The sequence below is a fragment of the Bolinopsis microptera genome, chromosome 3 (genome assembly GCF_026151205.1).
Source record: "Bolinopsis microptera isolate Bmic1 chromosome 3, MBARI_Bmic_1.0, whole genome shotgun sequence".
NCBI lineage: Eukaryota > Metazoa > Ctenophora > Tentaculata > Lobata > Bolinopsidae > Bolinopsis > Bolinopsis microptera.
The window spans coordinates 7,929,163-7,944,226 of NC_087074.1; the positions used below are offsets into that span (position 1 = coordinate 7,929,163).

At 36.6% G+C, this 15,064-nt stretch overlaps 3 protein-coding genes across 3 annotated transcripts in view; all 3 read right to left on the reverse strand.

Annotated features, from left to right (window-relative positions):
* LOC134812251 (2-oxoisovalerate dehydrogenase subunit beta, mitochondrial-like) overlaps window positions 1-15,064 on the reverse strand; it is a 704,467-nt gene that overhangs the window by 332,077 nt on the left and 357,326 nt on the right. The gene's annotated exons all lie outside the window — the stretch shown is intronic.
* Window positions 1-15,064, reverse strand: part of LOC134812160 (transient receptor potential cation channel subfamily A member 1 homolog) — a 54,628-nt gene that overhangs the window by 16,928 nt on the left and 22,636 nt on the right. The gene's annotated exons all lie outside the window — the stretch shown is intronic.
* On the reverse strand, window positions 233-11,833 carry LOC134812598 (uncharacterized). The gene is made up of 7 exons (XM_063820084.1): window positions 11,756-11,833; window positions 11,406-11,594; window positions 11,106-11,218; window positions 2,257-2,581; window positions 2,035-2,082; window positions 1,700-1,834; window positions 233-1,483 (listed from the first exon to the last, which is right to left on the reverse strand). The coding sequence occupies exons 4-7, from the start codon at window positions 2,570-2,572 to the stop codon at window positions 1,209-1,211; spliced, it is 774 nt and encodes a 257-aa protein (XP_063676154.1). The 5' UTR covers window positions 2,573-2,581; window positions 11,106-11,218; window positions 11,406-11,594; window positions 11,756-11,833; the 3' UTR covers window positions 233-1,208.

The following is a 15,064-nucleotide window of genomic DNA, read 5'->3' on the forward strand; positions in this document are numbered from 1 at the left end:
TGAGTTAATAATACTAATCACTCGGTTGCCTTTTTGGGACACCCTGGCCCTGTATAATCATGATCCTCGAGAAAACATTAAAGTTGCGGTTTTTGTTTTATTTTAAAATCTCAATATACAGATGTACATTATATTTTGCATCTTGATCGTTGACGATATAGCCGTTCATTTTTATTGTCATTATCACTTATTTTATTGTCATTATCACTTATATTACACGAGTTATACGAAATTCCTGTAAATTCTCCAAATAATTCCAATAGTTTTAATAATTATCAATTTAATATTTTGCCTGTAAGGGTTGTGGAATAAGGATTGGTCGTTTATCACCACAAATCAAAAGATTTTACGATTGGGAAAATTATGTATATTTTTTACGTGAATAATACGTGAATTATTGATTACAAATTGCAATCTAAATAAATAATAAAATTGAACATCCCTTGATATGTCCTATAAATCACCATTCTTTAGAATAGCCGCTAAAAAGTGTTTAAAATGTTATTTTCAATTAAGAACGAAAATGCCCGTATATATATATATCAATTTCAAACAAAAATTGACTCCATTGTAAAGTTGGATATTCATTTCAATACAAAATCAGTTCGTGCAGTTTTTCAATAATAATCGATCATCGTATAAAAACTGAAACAATAAATATAAATTCAAATAGAGTGCTCTAAATAATGAATAAAATTTTTACCTCCGTTTAGTTATAACTAGTTATAAGTTAATAAATTATGTGATCTTTGACAGAACAAAAAATACGAAAACTTTAAAGGGTTTGCCCTGGGATTGATTGAATGACATGCCCGTAAGATATGACTAATCTAAAAAGTTGGTATGTTAACTGATTTCCAATCTTAAATATCTTCTCAATAGATATGATGCTAAATACCTGACCACTCTGGGACTGGGCATAATAGAAATAATATCGGAAACGATGATTATGAACCTCAATCAGACTCAACTACAGTTTGATTTTATGTACAGTTATTCTCGCATTCAATATGATGAAACAGCAATACATTCTTTTAAAAACTCAGATATAATTGAAGTACAAGGTCAGTGAAATTCCCTATTATTTAACATAATGAAACAAAATTAAAGTCAGACTTGCGCTTTAACAAGACCTGAATTCTGTCAAATATGAAGTTTTCTTGGCGCTTAGTAGTAGTAGTACTAGCTGACAGAAGGAGAGGGAAAGTTTAGGGGACATCAAGTTTAGCAGTCACATTACAGCAGTTAACGTGAGTCAATATCTTTTTCTTATTGACTCGTACACCCGTTATAAACCGATAGATCATATTGTGGTCATGGTATATCTCACCGCATGTCCAAGTACTGGCACCTGACTCTGAGTTTACTGAAATGTCGTGGCAGTCAACAACCTCAAACAGTATCTTCTGGTAGGTTTTAGAGAGCGATGCGGGGATTTCCGAGGATCTGCTTGTTGTTGGACTAACTGGTATCGTAGGTGGTTCTGCAAATATTTTCAAATAGGTTGAACTGTCAATTCACATATTGTAGCAACATCGGTTTTAATCGGTACTTATATCACAAACTACAGTATAACTTGCAATGCACATTTTTATGAGGTTACATGACAGCAATATTTGAACTCGATCGAGGAATCCGGGTTTTTATTAAATTAATTGAATGATACAATAACCTCAACTTTTAAAATTACTTATCTTACCTGTCGTCTCAGAGGGTTCTGAGCTTTTAGTGCTCTCATCTGAATCTGATGGAGTGGCTTTGTGATTGTTATCATTGCTTTGGGGTTGTGGAGTTGAACAGTTACAGTAAGACACCGTCTCCTCTGTTATATTCTCTGTGTTAGGGATAACGAAATTCAGAAAGTTAGAGCAGAATTAAATAATATTAGTAGAACTAGAATTGAGATAACTTGTTATTAGAATAATGGCTATTTTTAAGTTGTAAGTTTGATGCTTGAAAACTGGGAAGAGATTTAGTAGATTTATCAACTCTCAATCTTCTTGTTTTATTAACACTGGAAAGTTACTAACTCACCCGTCACTATCTCAGTTTGATTATCTTTTCCACCCTCTGTCGGAGTATCTGAAACACAAAAAGTTAGCGTTAAGTAAGGATACCTATATTGAGTATATAGGTTAGGTTGTTAAATGAGGGTACCTATATATATATAGATTAGGTTGTTAAGTAAGGATACCTATATAGGTTAGGTTGTTAACTGTTAAGTGATGGTACCTATATATATTACCCGTAACTTACCCGTGATTGCCTCAATGGGGGTATCATCACTGTGTTTAACCACTTGTAGAGCACCAGGACGGCTCCTTTGCATCACCTCCAAATATTCAATCTGCTCCCTCTTTATCTTATTCTCATCCCTTAGTAGCTGTATCTCTATCTCTGATTGTTGAATACGCTGGTCCATCCTCACCAGCATTACTACAACTGATACAGCCACTAATATAGTCAGCATGGTATTACATAGGGAATGGAGAGATGACATGCACGTTCGAGGCTGTGGTGTGCCGACTTTCGCTCCGTCATCATTGTTAACGGCGGTGAACCCTTTGGGCATTTTACTGATCTGAGGTAGTCTTCGTCATTAAACATGTTGCAAAGTAATTGCTTAGTGTTTTTCTATATTGCCGACGAATAATTGGAATGTTGAAAAAAATGGAGAACTAATGTGATGCTGCAAATAGTCCTGGATAGGACTGACATTTGTATAATTATAAATCAAGACGTCTTGTGGAAGTAAAATTGAGGCTCAGTTCGCAGCAAAACTTTCAGTCGACCTGAGTAAAATTAAATTACATGGCAGTAAAATTAGGTTTGCTGACATCTGTTGACATCTCCAAGATCCCTTATCAACTAAAATTATAATTATGTTCTACAACCGTTAATGAATGGTACGTAGGTGGGACATGCGGCTACCAGACTGTTTAAATTGCAAGCACGGATACAATTACCAGCTAAACTGATACAAGAACTCAAGAACTGTAGCCGGAGATCAAGACTAGCCGGAGATCGAGAGTAAGAACACTCTCTGCAGCAAGATAACGAGGGTAGAAGGAGGAAAAGAAGAGGACTGAACGTGTGTTAGTGTGGTGTTTTAAATACTCACAGAATACCAAAATACTGTAATTTTCAGACTAAAAGTGAAGAAGCCGGACAAAACACGACGTACCAAATTACCAAAGTTCAGCTGGTAACAGCCAGATCAGCGAATAATGTTCAGAAGAATGCGCATAAACTGTGGAATAGGTAATAAATAGAAGGGAAATTGATAAATTGAGGGGAATTACGGATGGTTTATCTTGAACCTGACAAATAGCCAATATAGCCATGGTCGGCAGGGCAAGACAAACCAAACTAGGTGAGAATTAAAAGAACTGTTAGCGTTAATTCGGCTGTCTGCTGGATTATTACCACAAAGAATGTGCTATCAAAAACGACACAGTGCAATGCAGTATAGTATGTACGAATACACGGTTAACAAACGATGTAAAATCACTGAATCTTAATATTTGACACTTGCCGCCAAAACTGAAAACATAACTGCAACGTCAAACGTTTTGCACGCCTATTTCTGTAGTGTTCATTAGGATTTAGGGAGCATCATTGCTCTCGACAGACAAAGTGAAACAAGGCGGATGACGGGTGAAAACTAAATGAAATAATCGACGTTTCGGCACTAATTAACCTTTTAATAAGATGAATCTTAGCACTAATCTTAACAGTACAGTGTTAAAAACTCGGCCTAACGAGATCTACGCATATTTCTAAAAATGTGTCAAAAATATCCGAACATCAGTCTAAAAGCTAACCCTAATATTGGCGCTTATTGTGGGTAGCTAATGAGAGTAGTGTAGGAGGAGTTACTAATGAGCCTCTACAGTCGACAGAGGAATCCCTTAGCTTCCTGGTAACCACCCAAACTCTGCGTCATTCGCCAGGGTATCTAATATCTAATATCACAAGCGCGAGATATATTCACTACAAAAGGGACTGCCGCCTAGCTTGAAATGACTGCCTACCACGACTGCGAACCAGAACCAATACTTCTTAAACGGTACGAGAAGCGTCAGGGCCCAGGGGCTGTAAAAAGAAAATAATGTGGTCTGGACGAAGATACCTAGAGATGCTCCATTTCTTATCTACAGTCCGTTAATGTAGTTTACTATATCATGAATCATCAGTCTACACTGTAGGGTGTTTTTCTTTTCTGGTACATCAAAGGAACATCCACAAAAACGGAGAACTGATTATTCATTATCTTAATTTGGGTGTTTCTTATCCTGTATGTAATTAAATAAGTGACACTGGTCACGTTTGTACCTGATTTCTCTCTACTTTTAAAGCTGATAAACTGAACCAGATGCATGTCACAGTCTAACACTACAGGAGGAAAATATTTGTAATAAATTACATATTTCGTGGGTAAACCTGGCAAATTGCCAATAGCTTGAAGCCACTAAAACCAATTTTGGCTTAAATTCATATAATATCGACTTCTCTACTTGGATTTAGACAAATTTTTAGACAAATCGTTTAGACGGCTACGATGAAATTTAAAACAAAGGTACTGTTTCAGGAAACCCGAATAATTTCCATTGTTCTAAGAGATATGTGAATCGGGCTATAAGTCATGAGTCATTAATCATTATTCAATACAGGAGAGCACGATATATCTCGTAAAACTAAAAGCTTTAAAATAAAATTTCGTCATCAAGATACAAATTATATTTAGATTAGATGTTGACATGAAATACTAATTAAGAGGGGAGTTATACCTCCCTCCGGTATAATTAATACAATATTGTAAGCGAAATTAATACCTCATTAAACGTACTCCATGCCGACCTAAAAGATGTGACGATAGAAAATATATGTGAATTTTTATCAGATGATAACTTTATAAACGATTTGCGAGAACTGGTGGGAATTTAGAGCCAGCAATTACGTAATCTTTAGTCTTAAACTAGTTTTCAGTTACAAATAAATGTGAAAATCGCTTTTTCGATCAGATCCAATATGTAAAGCTGTAAAGGTAGAATGGAAACTACATATACTCAGGTTGAGTCCATCGGCTAATCATCCTTATTTACAGTTACGATGAGAAGATGATGTCACACCTCTTGAAACTTCACTTAAATTAGACGGGTCCTACTTGTAAATTAATCGCATACCGTGTATTCTTATTTTCTACATAATTTTAAAAAGTATCAACTAGTCGGACATTTCATTTTACTTGCCAATGAAACAAACACAGACTTACAAGGAAGCTAGTTCTAGAAAAGACAGACCTCATACGACTAATATCCTAATTACCCTGATTAAATTCGTCAAATTAACTCGTTATTATAATAATAATAATAATAATAAAATTTGGTAGCTTAAACACAAACTCTAAGCCCAGTGGATAAACCACAAAACTTATGCTCTATTGTGTGAAACAAAGATACTAGATCAAGATAATTATCAAGGAGTGTATGCATAGGACATAAAAAGTTTTGGAACGAAGATGACATGCTTGTGAAGCGAGCTAACAGTCTAATAGCTAATAAGTTCAAAAAGATCATGACATTAGGTTGCATCCTAAACAGTTTAAGCAAATAACATAAAGTTATTATATTGTCAATTAATCGCTCATGCCATAACTTTTCTTAAACAGGTGAGTTTTTAATAATGTTTTGAACAGATCAACATCGGAACAAGTCTTAATTTCAATTGGTAGTTGGTTCCAGATTTTCGGAGCAACAGTCTGAAATGCTCTTGGGTGTGATCTTGTAGATCCGACGGGTAGGTGTAAGGAGGAAGTTCTTCTGCTACTCGAACTAACAAATGTTACTAGATCACACAGATATGCAGGAGCAACACCATTGACTGCTTTGAAAATCAGTAAGCATAACTTAAACTCAATCCTCTCCTTCACCTTGAGCCAATGAAGGGATTTGAGCTTCTCCTCGACTGAGTCTCTCTTCTTTAATCCAAAAACCAGACGGCATGCTCGGTTCTGAATGTTCTGCAGCTGCGTAATTGAGGCTTGACTACAACCGTAGTAAAGTGCATTGCAGTAGTCAAGCGATGAGATTACAATTGCTTGAGTCAGTGTTCCCATCTGTTTGGTTGTGAGGAAAGTTTTCATCTTAGCAAGGTCTCTTAGTTTCAGAAAACACGATGTTTTAAGTTGCTTGATTTGCTCACCAAAGTTTAGTTGAGAGTCGAGACGAAATCCGAGGTTCTTTGCAACAGGTGACAGCCTGACACACGTCTCAGAGTTAACAAACACGCCCCCTATGGACAGCTGCTGGAGAACAAGCGGTGTCCCAAAGACAAGAATCTCAGTTTTTCCTGCATTGAGCTGGAGATAATGTTTTTTCATCCAGTCATTAATTTCTTGGAAACATTTGGGAACATCGTTGATAAGGACGGTGGGCTCCTCGTTTGGCTTGAAACTTTTATACAGCTGATGATGATTATAGAATGCTCACTGATCAAAATTCAAAGCGATCATACCTCGTAAGGGGTATTCCCCTTTGAGAACGAGTAAGGAGTTCTGTGAAAACTTTATCTGGAGCTACTAAGACTTTTATATTACTACTATATTATTCGTCATGCTTACTAGTTGATAATCGTGATTTAATTTCCAAAGTTATTCATTAATTCACTTACAGCGAGTGAACATACACGCATATCGCAATCATGTCAATGGCTGCTCATTAGTTCAAGTTTTAAAAGTAGAGAAGACTATTATGTCTAAATGAATATTTTGCATCACATTGTCATTATGCAATGGCGACTCTTGGGTGATAAGTCTATCATAGTCTGTACCATAAACTGTTCGTGGAAGACACCCAGCTCTGCAGACTCGGAATAAGTGTAGCGGGCTAAAAGCCCCGTTAAAAAAACATCAAAGCAGATTTTTCAGCATTCTGGAGTTCGCCTCACATAGTCTGCTATAATATTATAATAATGAAATTATTATATTTTAGCATTTTAAGTCTGTCAAATTTACATTGTCGCTGAGTTCGCATTGTGAACCAAGTTTGCAAAACTTCGGACAGATTCAGGTCTGCACAACTCCGAGATAGACACTCTTAGTCTTCAACGAGATATGCTACTAAGGAAAGTGTGACACAATCAACTGTAAATCTAATAAAAGTAAATCTAATAAAAGTAAATCTAATGACAATCCGCATGCTATCATACGTAGTAATTTTGACGCTGCTGTATCACTAGTAGAGTAGTAGGTCAATGAGCAAATCCACCGATGTAATCATGGTTCGAATACTTGTATTGACATTACAAGTAAAGAGTTGTCATCCTACACCGTATAATCTACACGGTGCAAATATTATGGTATGTAGATATTAGTAAATCCGGCTAAAATGCCAGCACATTGACTGTCTTGCCTCTACTCCTCCCAATTATCTAAACTCTTTTAATTATTTTGGTTTTATCATCTTAACTATAGTGTAATCCGCTCAGTTGAAAAGCCGCATCAAGCAATCATTATTATCAAGATACGCTCGTAAAATTTCATGTGACGGAAGAACGTATATAAAACAAAATGATGAAACGTTGCCATTGGGCAACTACTCCCTGCTACTAGAGTAGTTGGGGATATAAAGAGGATCGTATCGGAACGGAATGTTGTGCTCCAATTGAACTTCCTACAAAACACCAGTTATGTCATGGTGGCCGGTAAAGGCAAATCCGCTCCCTTACTCAAGCCGATGTATAGACCTCGTATATATTTCAGATCAACCTGCCGCTATAATAAAAAGCATCCATACTTTTTAAATATTTTGAAACCATTTTTTAATAACAACCTCAGAGTTTTGTCGGCACTATAATACCGAAAAAACCGGTCCCCTAACTCTTACCGTTTTCTTAATAAAGTGGTCTGTAAATTACAAACGGACGCGGACGGACAGTGCAGATGCAGTTTCTACCATTATTATTAGTGATGTTAATACGGGGGGTTACACGGAGCGATCATAATCTGTAATTCGGCTACAAATGTACAAAATATTAAATAACGCAAAGAAAATAACTATTTCTCTCTCGGAAGTGTAACTACCATGTGACCACTGCACTGCACTGGTTGATGTTCCCATCGGGTAGAGGCTGTGTCAAAAACACACACCAAGATACCACCAAACTAACATTGACGGCCTCTCTCTCCGGCCGGCCACCCGGAGTTCACGCTTCGCGTGCACGAGAGAGGTATACAACGTGTAGCAAAACTAACATTAACTTGAACAACATTAAATGTTCGCAGGTCTCCGGTGAAATAATGTAAAGTCTGCTCACGCGTTACAGCAGTATTCTCACGTGGAAATATCCAATTTCAAAACCGAAAGTGAGGTAATATGTGATCTACTGTGAGGCGAATTTAGAAATTGATATTTAATTAAGTGTCATTTTTACCTGGCTGCTAAAGGTCTGTAAATATATTGCTGTCAAATGAAAAATAATTCCACTTTATTGTAATGTCAAAATATGAAGGAACAGCAACGAATTAATCGCAAAGGAATAATTAGTAATACACTGGAACCAAGGGGGTGCATGCATTAGCGGCATCTCAAAAATATTTAATGAATATCCAAGTACTCGAGTAGTTATGAAGCCACACCGCCCTGTATATGGGTAATGGGTTTCCAATTTTCAAATCGAGTTTAATAATTAAACGCTAAGTAAGTAATGCGGCCTGTAATATAAAACCCACTCATTAGCGGTGTATTTAAAAGGAGTTTGCAAAACATCGGACAGATTCAGGTCTGGTCCGAGACAGACTCTTTTCAACGTGAAAAGTGTGAGACAGACAACTGATGTGTCTTTGAAAGTAAACTTTGGCAGATTCTGCAGGTGAAATACGGCACAAAAGAATGCAGAAAAGTAGACCTAGTCTGCTAGAGTATGCTGCTACGTCTGCCTAGTATTATAGAACAGGGTTTGGCAGAGCTAAATTTGATAATCTCGAGTCTGTGATAGGTTAAATTTTAGCTTTGAATGGGGTATTGCCATTTGCCATGCGTTGCTTTAGTCTTAATTTCAGCGAATTATTACATCAGTGACCGAATAATCTCTCGTGTTTGAAATAAAGCGTGAAACACCATTAGCCTGTATACAAAAATAAAGGTACAAAAACTTCGAACGCGATATGAGTGCAATAACATATCTCAGCAAATAATATGTGTGATAGAAATAATATGTGTAATAAAAATAATACAAGTAATCTCATGACAATGCGCTTCATGCTATCGGATGGAGTAATTTTGACGCGGTATCACTAGTAGGCCAATGAACAAATCCACTGATGGAATTATGGTTCGAATACTAATCATCAATGATATATTCACAGGAGTGAAATTTGTCATACTACACCAAATAATCTACACAGTGCAGATTATGTGCCGCCCCTAAAGGCCAAATATCACGTTTTGCTGGCGCATGCTAACAAGCACCAGAGTTCAGAATCTGTCTTCTCTAAAACTTGAACACTCGACATAGACTTGACCAATGACCACTCGACATAGACTTGAACACTCGACTAAAACTTGACCACTCGACTTAAACTTGACCAGTCGACATAAACTTGAACACTCAACTTAAACTTGACCACTCGACATAAACTTGACCACTCGACATAAACTTGACCACTCGACTAAAACTTGACGACTCGACATAAACTTGATCACTCGACTAAAACTTGACCACTCGACATAAACTTGACCACTCGACTTAAACTTTACCACTCGAAATAAACTTGACCACTCGAGACCTCAAGACCTCGAGTCTCGACATAAACTTTACCACTCGTGCAGTAGGTGATATGCATCATAATTGATAGTCATAATACTTGTAACTTCGTAAACGTCACAAACTTTTACGCTTCTTGTAATTGTAGTTATTGATTCGCTTGTTTGTAAAACCACTTATTGAAATGTCCAGCCGATACCTCATAATCTAGAAAACAGTATTCCGTTCCCAAACAGGGAAATTTCACAGCATGGTCTCTGCTCGTGTGACTTAAATCTGTCAGCTGGATTTGGGCAAGATGAACTAAAAGAAAAAGAACTAAGAAAACAGTAAGAGGAGTCTTTTCTCAAAGATTTATCGTCAACTGAAGAACCACCTCGACCAAGTAAGAGAGAAATGAGCCCTAACCTGGCTCTCGAACCCACCACTGTTTCTGTAGGACCTCAACTATGTTTTAAACAGGCAAGAATTTCATGACAGCATATAATATGTCTACGTTATGGTTGGAAGATCTAAAAGTATAGATTGTTACAGGATTATCTCCTCGATACATTAGAATGTGAATTGCCACGGTAAAATTGGCAAAAACCTGAGAAAATAGGCCTAAATTTGATGTTTTTTGAAATTGTCAACAGTTTACCTCATGAAAAGAGTAAGGAGCAAAATTTTAAAAATCGCCGCATATTTCTTGATTTTGCCACAACTCAGAGACAAAATTAAAAGTTCCAAATTTGAGATGAAACAGATTGCAGCTTTAAGAGAAGATAGGTTTTAAACTGAGAAGGAGAAGAAAGATTCGTACGAAGAGAGGGTACTTCAGTCAGAGTAAGTATTCTTTGTCCCTCTAGACTTCACAACATCTGGAGGAATAGCACCACTCTACACTGCACCATGTTTGTAGAACATGTGTCTGACTCAGGTTAAAAATCATGTAATAGACATAACATGGTCTCACACTAGCTCAAAAGAGTCATGCTTCATTATCGATGCAATGGTAAATACTATATAACACAAAATGAACCCCCTGGCACTTCATGGGGCCGCGTACCTGTGCATGGCAGGCAACCAGTACCAGGGATACATCACAGTACCAGGGATACATTTGAATTTATCTTATGCTACTGTCAAACTAGAAAGTACCGAAATTAATGTTGTACCATGACTGCAGACTGTGATTTCCCATGGCTAAATTATTTGGTAATTTTACTTTTTCAAGATTAGCTTCTATGTAACCGTTTTGCTACTTTTCTTATTACTGATAATCTTATTAAGTTTTTTTTTTTTTAAATGTAAGATGAAAAAAATATTACTATCGTTCAAATTTGTAAAACTTTACTTACAAAAGAATGATACAGAAAATTACAGGGCTGCTTTGGCAAGAGTTTCTCCGTCGTATATCTTTATGCCAAATCCTATGACAGATGCTTTCATCATTACTAGAGGCTTCGCATGGCTGAGGTAATTAAATTATCATGAAATATATTGCCTATTTGTAAGTGACCACCAAAATCTGCCCACTATCAGCAACCCTCTAATTCATTTGGCCCTAATTAATTAGAAGTTAAAATCATCCAATTATTACAGAAAACTGTATCTATTTAATTTCTCTCAGTACATGTAATCAGTGTCATCATCCTTACGTGAATAAAGTGGCTCATTATATACATAAACGTAGCACTTGGTGTCCAGAGAAAAGGTCTGAAAGTTTTAACCCCGTTGTTCCATACCCTTGCCAGCAAGCATGTGTACTGAAGGGTCATCATCTTCCCCTTATTTTGCAAATTTCGTTCCCACATGCACGATAGCATTCATGGATTCTTGATCTGTTACTGAAATTTTTCGAAATCAGAGATTTAATACAATATACAATGAGAGCTCCATGTGGAAATTTGACTAATGGAGCACTCAAATACACATTAAAGACAAATGGCTATTATTTATATGCAGTGACTGATGAGACATAATTTTCATAAAGCATTTTAAAACTCACTTGAAAGAACAAATTTCCATTTCTATCAATAATTTTGATACAGTCATCTCTGAAATTGAAAAATGATCTGAAATGGTCCTGATCCTGGCATGTAATATAGAGTCCCAAACAAACATAATTTAGATAGTGAAAAGCTTTGTTCACAATTCAGTAAAATGTGTATTTTTATATATTCTTTTTATGATTTCTGCAACTTAAAAGTTGCAGTTTTCAACTACATTAATTTGCAATTGCTAAATTTGGTTATTATCATTGCAAAAGATCCGCTACCCACTCCTACTAAATTGCTCGCCCAAATTTTCTTGAATTTGAAAAAAAAGAAAATTCTTGAGAAAAGGCCCTTTGGGTAAGAAATTTTTACGGACGAAAGAAAAGTGTGTCAAACAGTATATATACAATAAAGTAATTCAAGTGTTGCAATTGGCAGAGCACAATACAGTAATTTGGGTAAAAAAATTGGGTAAGAAATTGATCAGAATCGGTGTATTTTTGGACGCTGATTCCAAATCACCCCCCATGACAAAGGGTAAAAATGCTTCCCTGGAGAGTTATGGGCAAAACACCGTTTTGGTCACGTGACAGGCTATACTAGCGCTAGTAACACACGAATTCGGTTGTTTAGGGCTCGGGTTAGGGTTAGGGTTGTGGTAAGGGTTATGGATATTTATTTATTTATTTGATAGTTTAGTCTGATATTGATATTAATATTGATTATATTGATATTGTTATTATTGAATGAAGCTAACTCCAAACATAAATAATACTACTTCTATTAACAAAGGGACTTGGAGTATAAACGACCAATTTTGCATAATTGTCTATCCAACCAAGAATTCAAGAGGCAAGGGTGGGTGCGTAAACTTTATGGTCTGCACTCTCAGATCCTGTATCACCCTGGATTCATTTCGACGTATTTTTGGTAAAAGTATACATATACTTTCTGGTCACTCTCTTGCTACTCCAAGTCCCGGCCTAAGATATATGGTCTAAAGTTTGCACTAGTTATATTTATAAAATATGTTTTTGTCTGCTTTAACTGTACTGATACTAAATAAAAATGTTGTTTTCTTGAAATTGTTGTTTTCTTGGATAGCTTCGGGGTTATGGTTAGGGTTAGGGTTGGGATTAGGGTTTATGTAAAACCGTTTTATACGGCTGCAAAACCATAAAAACCAAAGTCACGTGAATTTTATGGGCAAGCGAATTAGTTGTTATGTGTTAGTAAAAGCCTTGGCGGTTGTTACTCGTCTAAATTTCTTCGAAGTAGCGCGCGCCGCTAATTTCTTCTCGAAATGGCCCGATGGCAAGTGCTACGAAGTAGCGCGCGCCGGGCCAGACCATTAACAATGGTCAAGTAAAAGCCCAAAAGATCTCTTGCACTAAGTAATACATTTTTGTGTTTTGTATATTATTACTTTAGTTCACTTTTTACACTTTTGCTCACATCATGATCACTCACAGTCAGCCGCTCTGACATGGTTAACCACCTTCCTTGTGTTGTTGGTTAATCATATGAGCGGGATATAAATACCTCATTTCATTTCATTTCATTTCATTTCATTTCATTTCATGATCAACGCCAGAGAGATTTCGTCAAAAAATCTTTTTCAGGGGTCCGAAAAAGCCGTACAGGCACTTGGGTCCTTATCCTTGTCACTAATCTCAATTGGATTCGGTTTACACAAAACATGAACATTTAGACGTACACATTTGACATTGACACGATATTTATAAGAAAGCAAAAAGTATAAAATAATACGTGCGTGCGCGGCTTGAGCCGCGCCGCATAAGAACGGATGCGTGCAGGGGCTGGAATACGTAGTAGATTAATGAAATATTGCATTGTAAATATTGAGAATTGACGATATATTATGATCTAATAGTAAATTTTACAAAGCTGGCTTTGGATTAAGGTAAGATTATAATTCATTAAAAAAAACCATGGATAGTTTAAATTTATTTTTATTTGTCGTATATAATCATAAACAATTTAATCCTGTTTTCAAGAATGCGCGGCTTTGGCGGCCAGTTATTGACTTATATACATTAAATTGAATTTTAAATAGAAATGTGAATATATTAAAATTTGAAACTTTCAAAACGGAGGCTTATAAATATTATTATATTATGATTGTAAAATAAAGGATAAAATTTTAAAAATTGTTTCACTAAAATTTGTTTCACTAATTTTCGAAGCTGCAAAAATTGACATCGTCAATCAACTAAACATCAATCTCATAATTCGTTTAATTTTATATTTAACCATGGGCCTACGCTTACTACGTTTTTTAATTAATTTAACTCCATAAAATTTACATTATTTCTTTTTCTTTTTAAACTATTAAAGCGGAAAAATACATAAAAGACGGTGCCATTTGACAATGCGACGCGCGCATTATCACAATTGCTGCGCACATAATCAGCAATTGCAAATTGTTGCAAAGCAAAAACATAATTTTGAAGGGTCGGCATCATCGATTATAAAGGAACACATAGTTTTTAAAATATTCAACTATCAATAATCAATAAAGGCTAAAGAAAAGAAATTTTAAAATTTGTTTAACTATTTCATGGTGGTGATATTTCGTATTTTTCATCGTTGATCACCTGGAGACTTCAAGGTATAATTAATATATCATGTTGACCATTTTTAATGGTCTGGCCCTTCACATAGCCATGTGCCTACGCGACGCGTACTGCGTGACGCGCGCTACTGCAAGCGAGAGGGCTCTGGTTAGAGCAAGTCTGGCCCGGCGCGCGCTACTTCGTATCACTTGCCATCGGGCTTTCGAGAAGAAAACGGCGCGGCGCGCGCGCTACTTCAATGAAATTTAGACGAGTAACATCCGTCAATATATTATGATAATGTCCATAAATATATTGTTACAGGTTTCAGGTTTATAACTTCAGTCTTCACCTAACCATGTGCTTCCGCGCCACTGTGGGCGCGGGCAAGACGGTATAAGTATCACCCGCTAAAAATATTGAATGTTGAAGTTGCAGCGGAAATACAGGCCTTACCAGGGGACCTCAGGCTATTATGTTCATAAATAGAGATTCGGCGGAATGACAGGCTGAGCACGGCCCAGTAAGACAGGCCAGGCTTAGCGTTGCTCTAACCAAAGCCCTTGGCCCCTTGCGCTTGTAGTAGCGCGCGCCCGTACCGTGAAACAAGCGCCTAAAGTGGTGCGAAAGCTGAGCGCCACTCAAAATTGTTAACTCATACCAATTCTTAACACAGACAAATTGTTGACACACGTTTTATATTTTTTTGCGTGGAGCTTGCGGCTTTTACTAATTCGCTCGCCC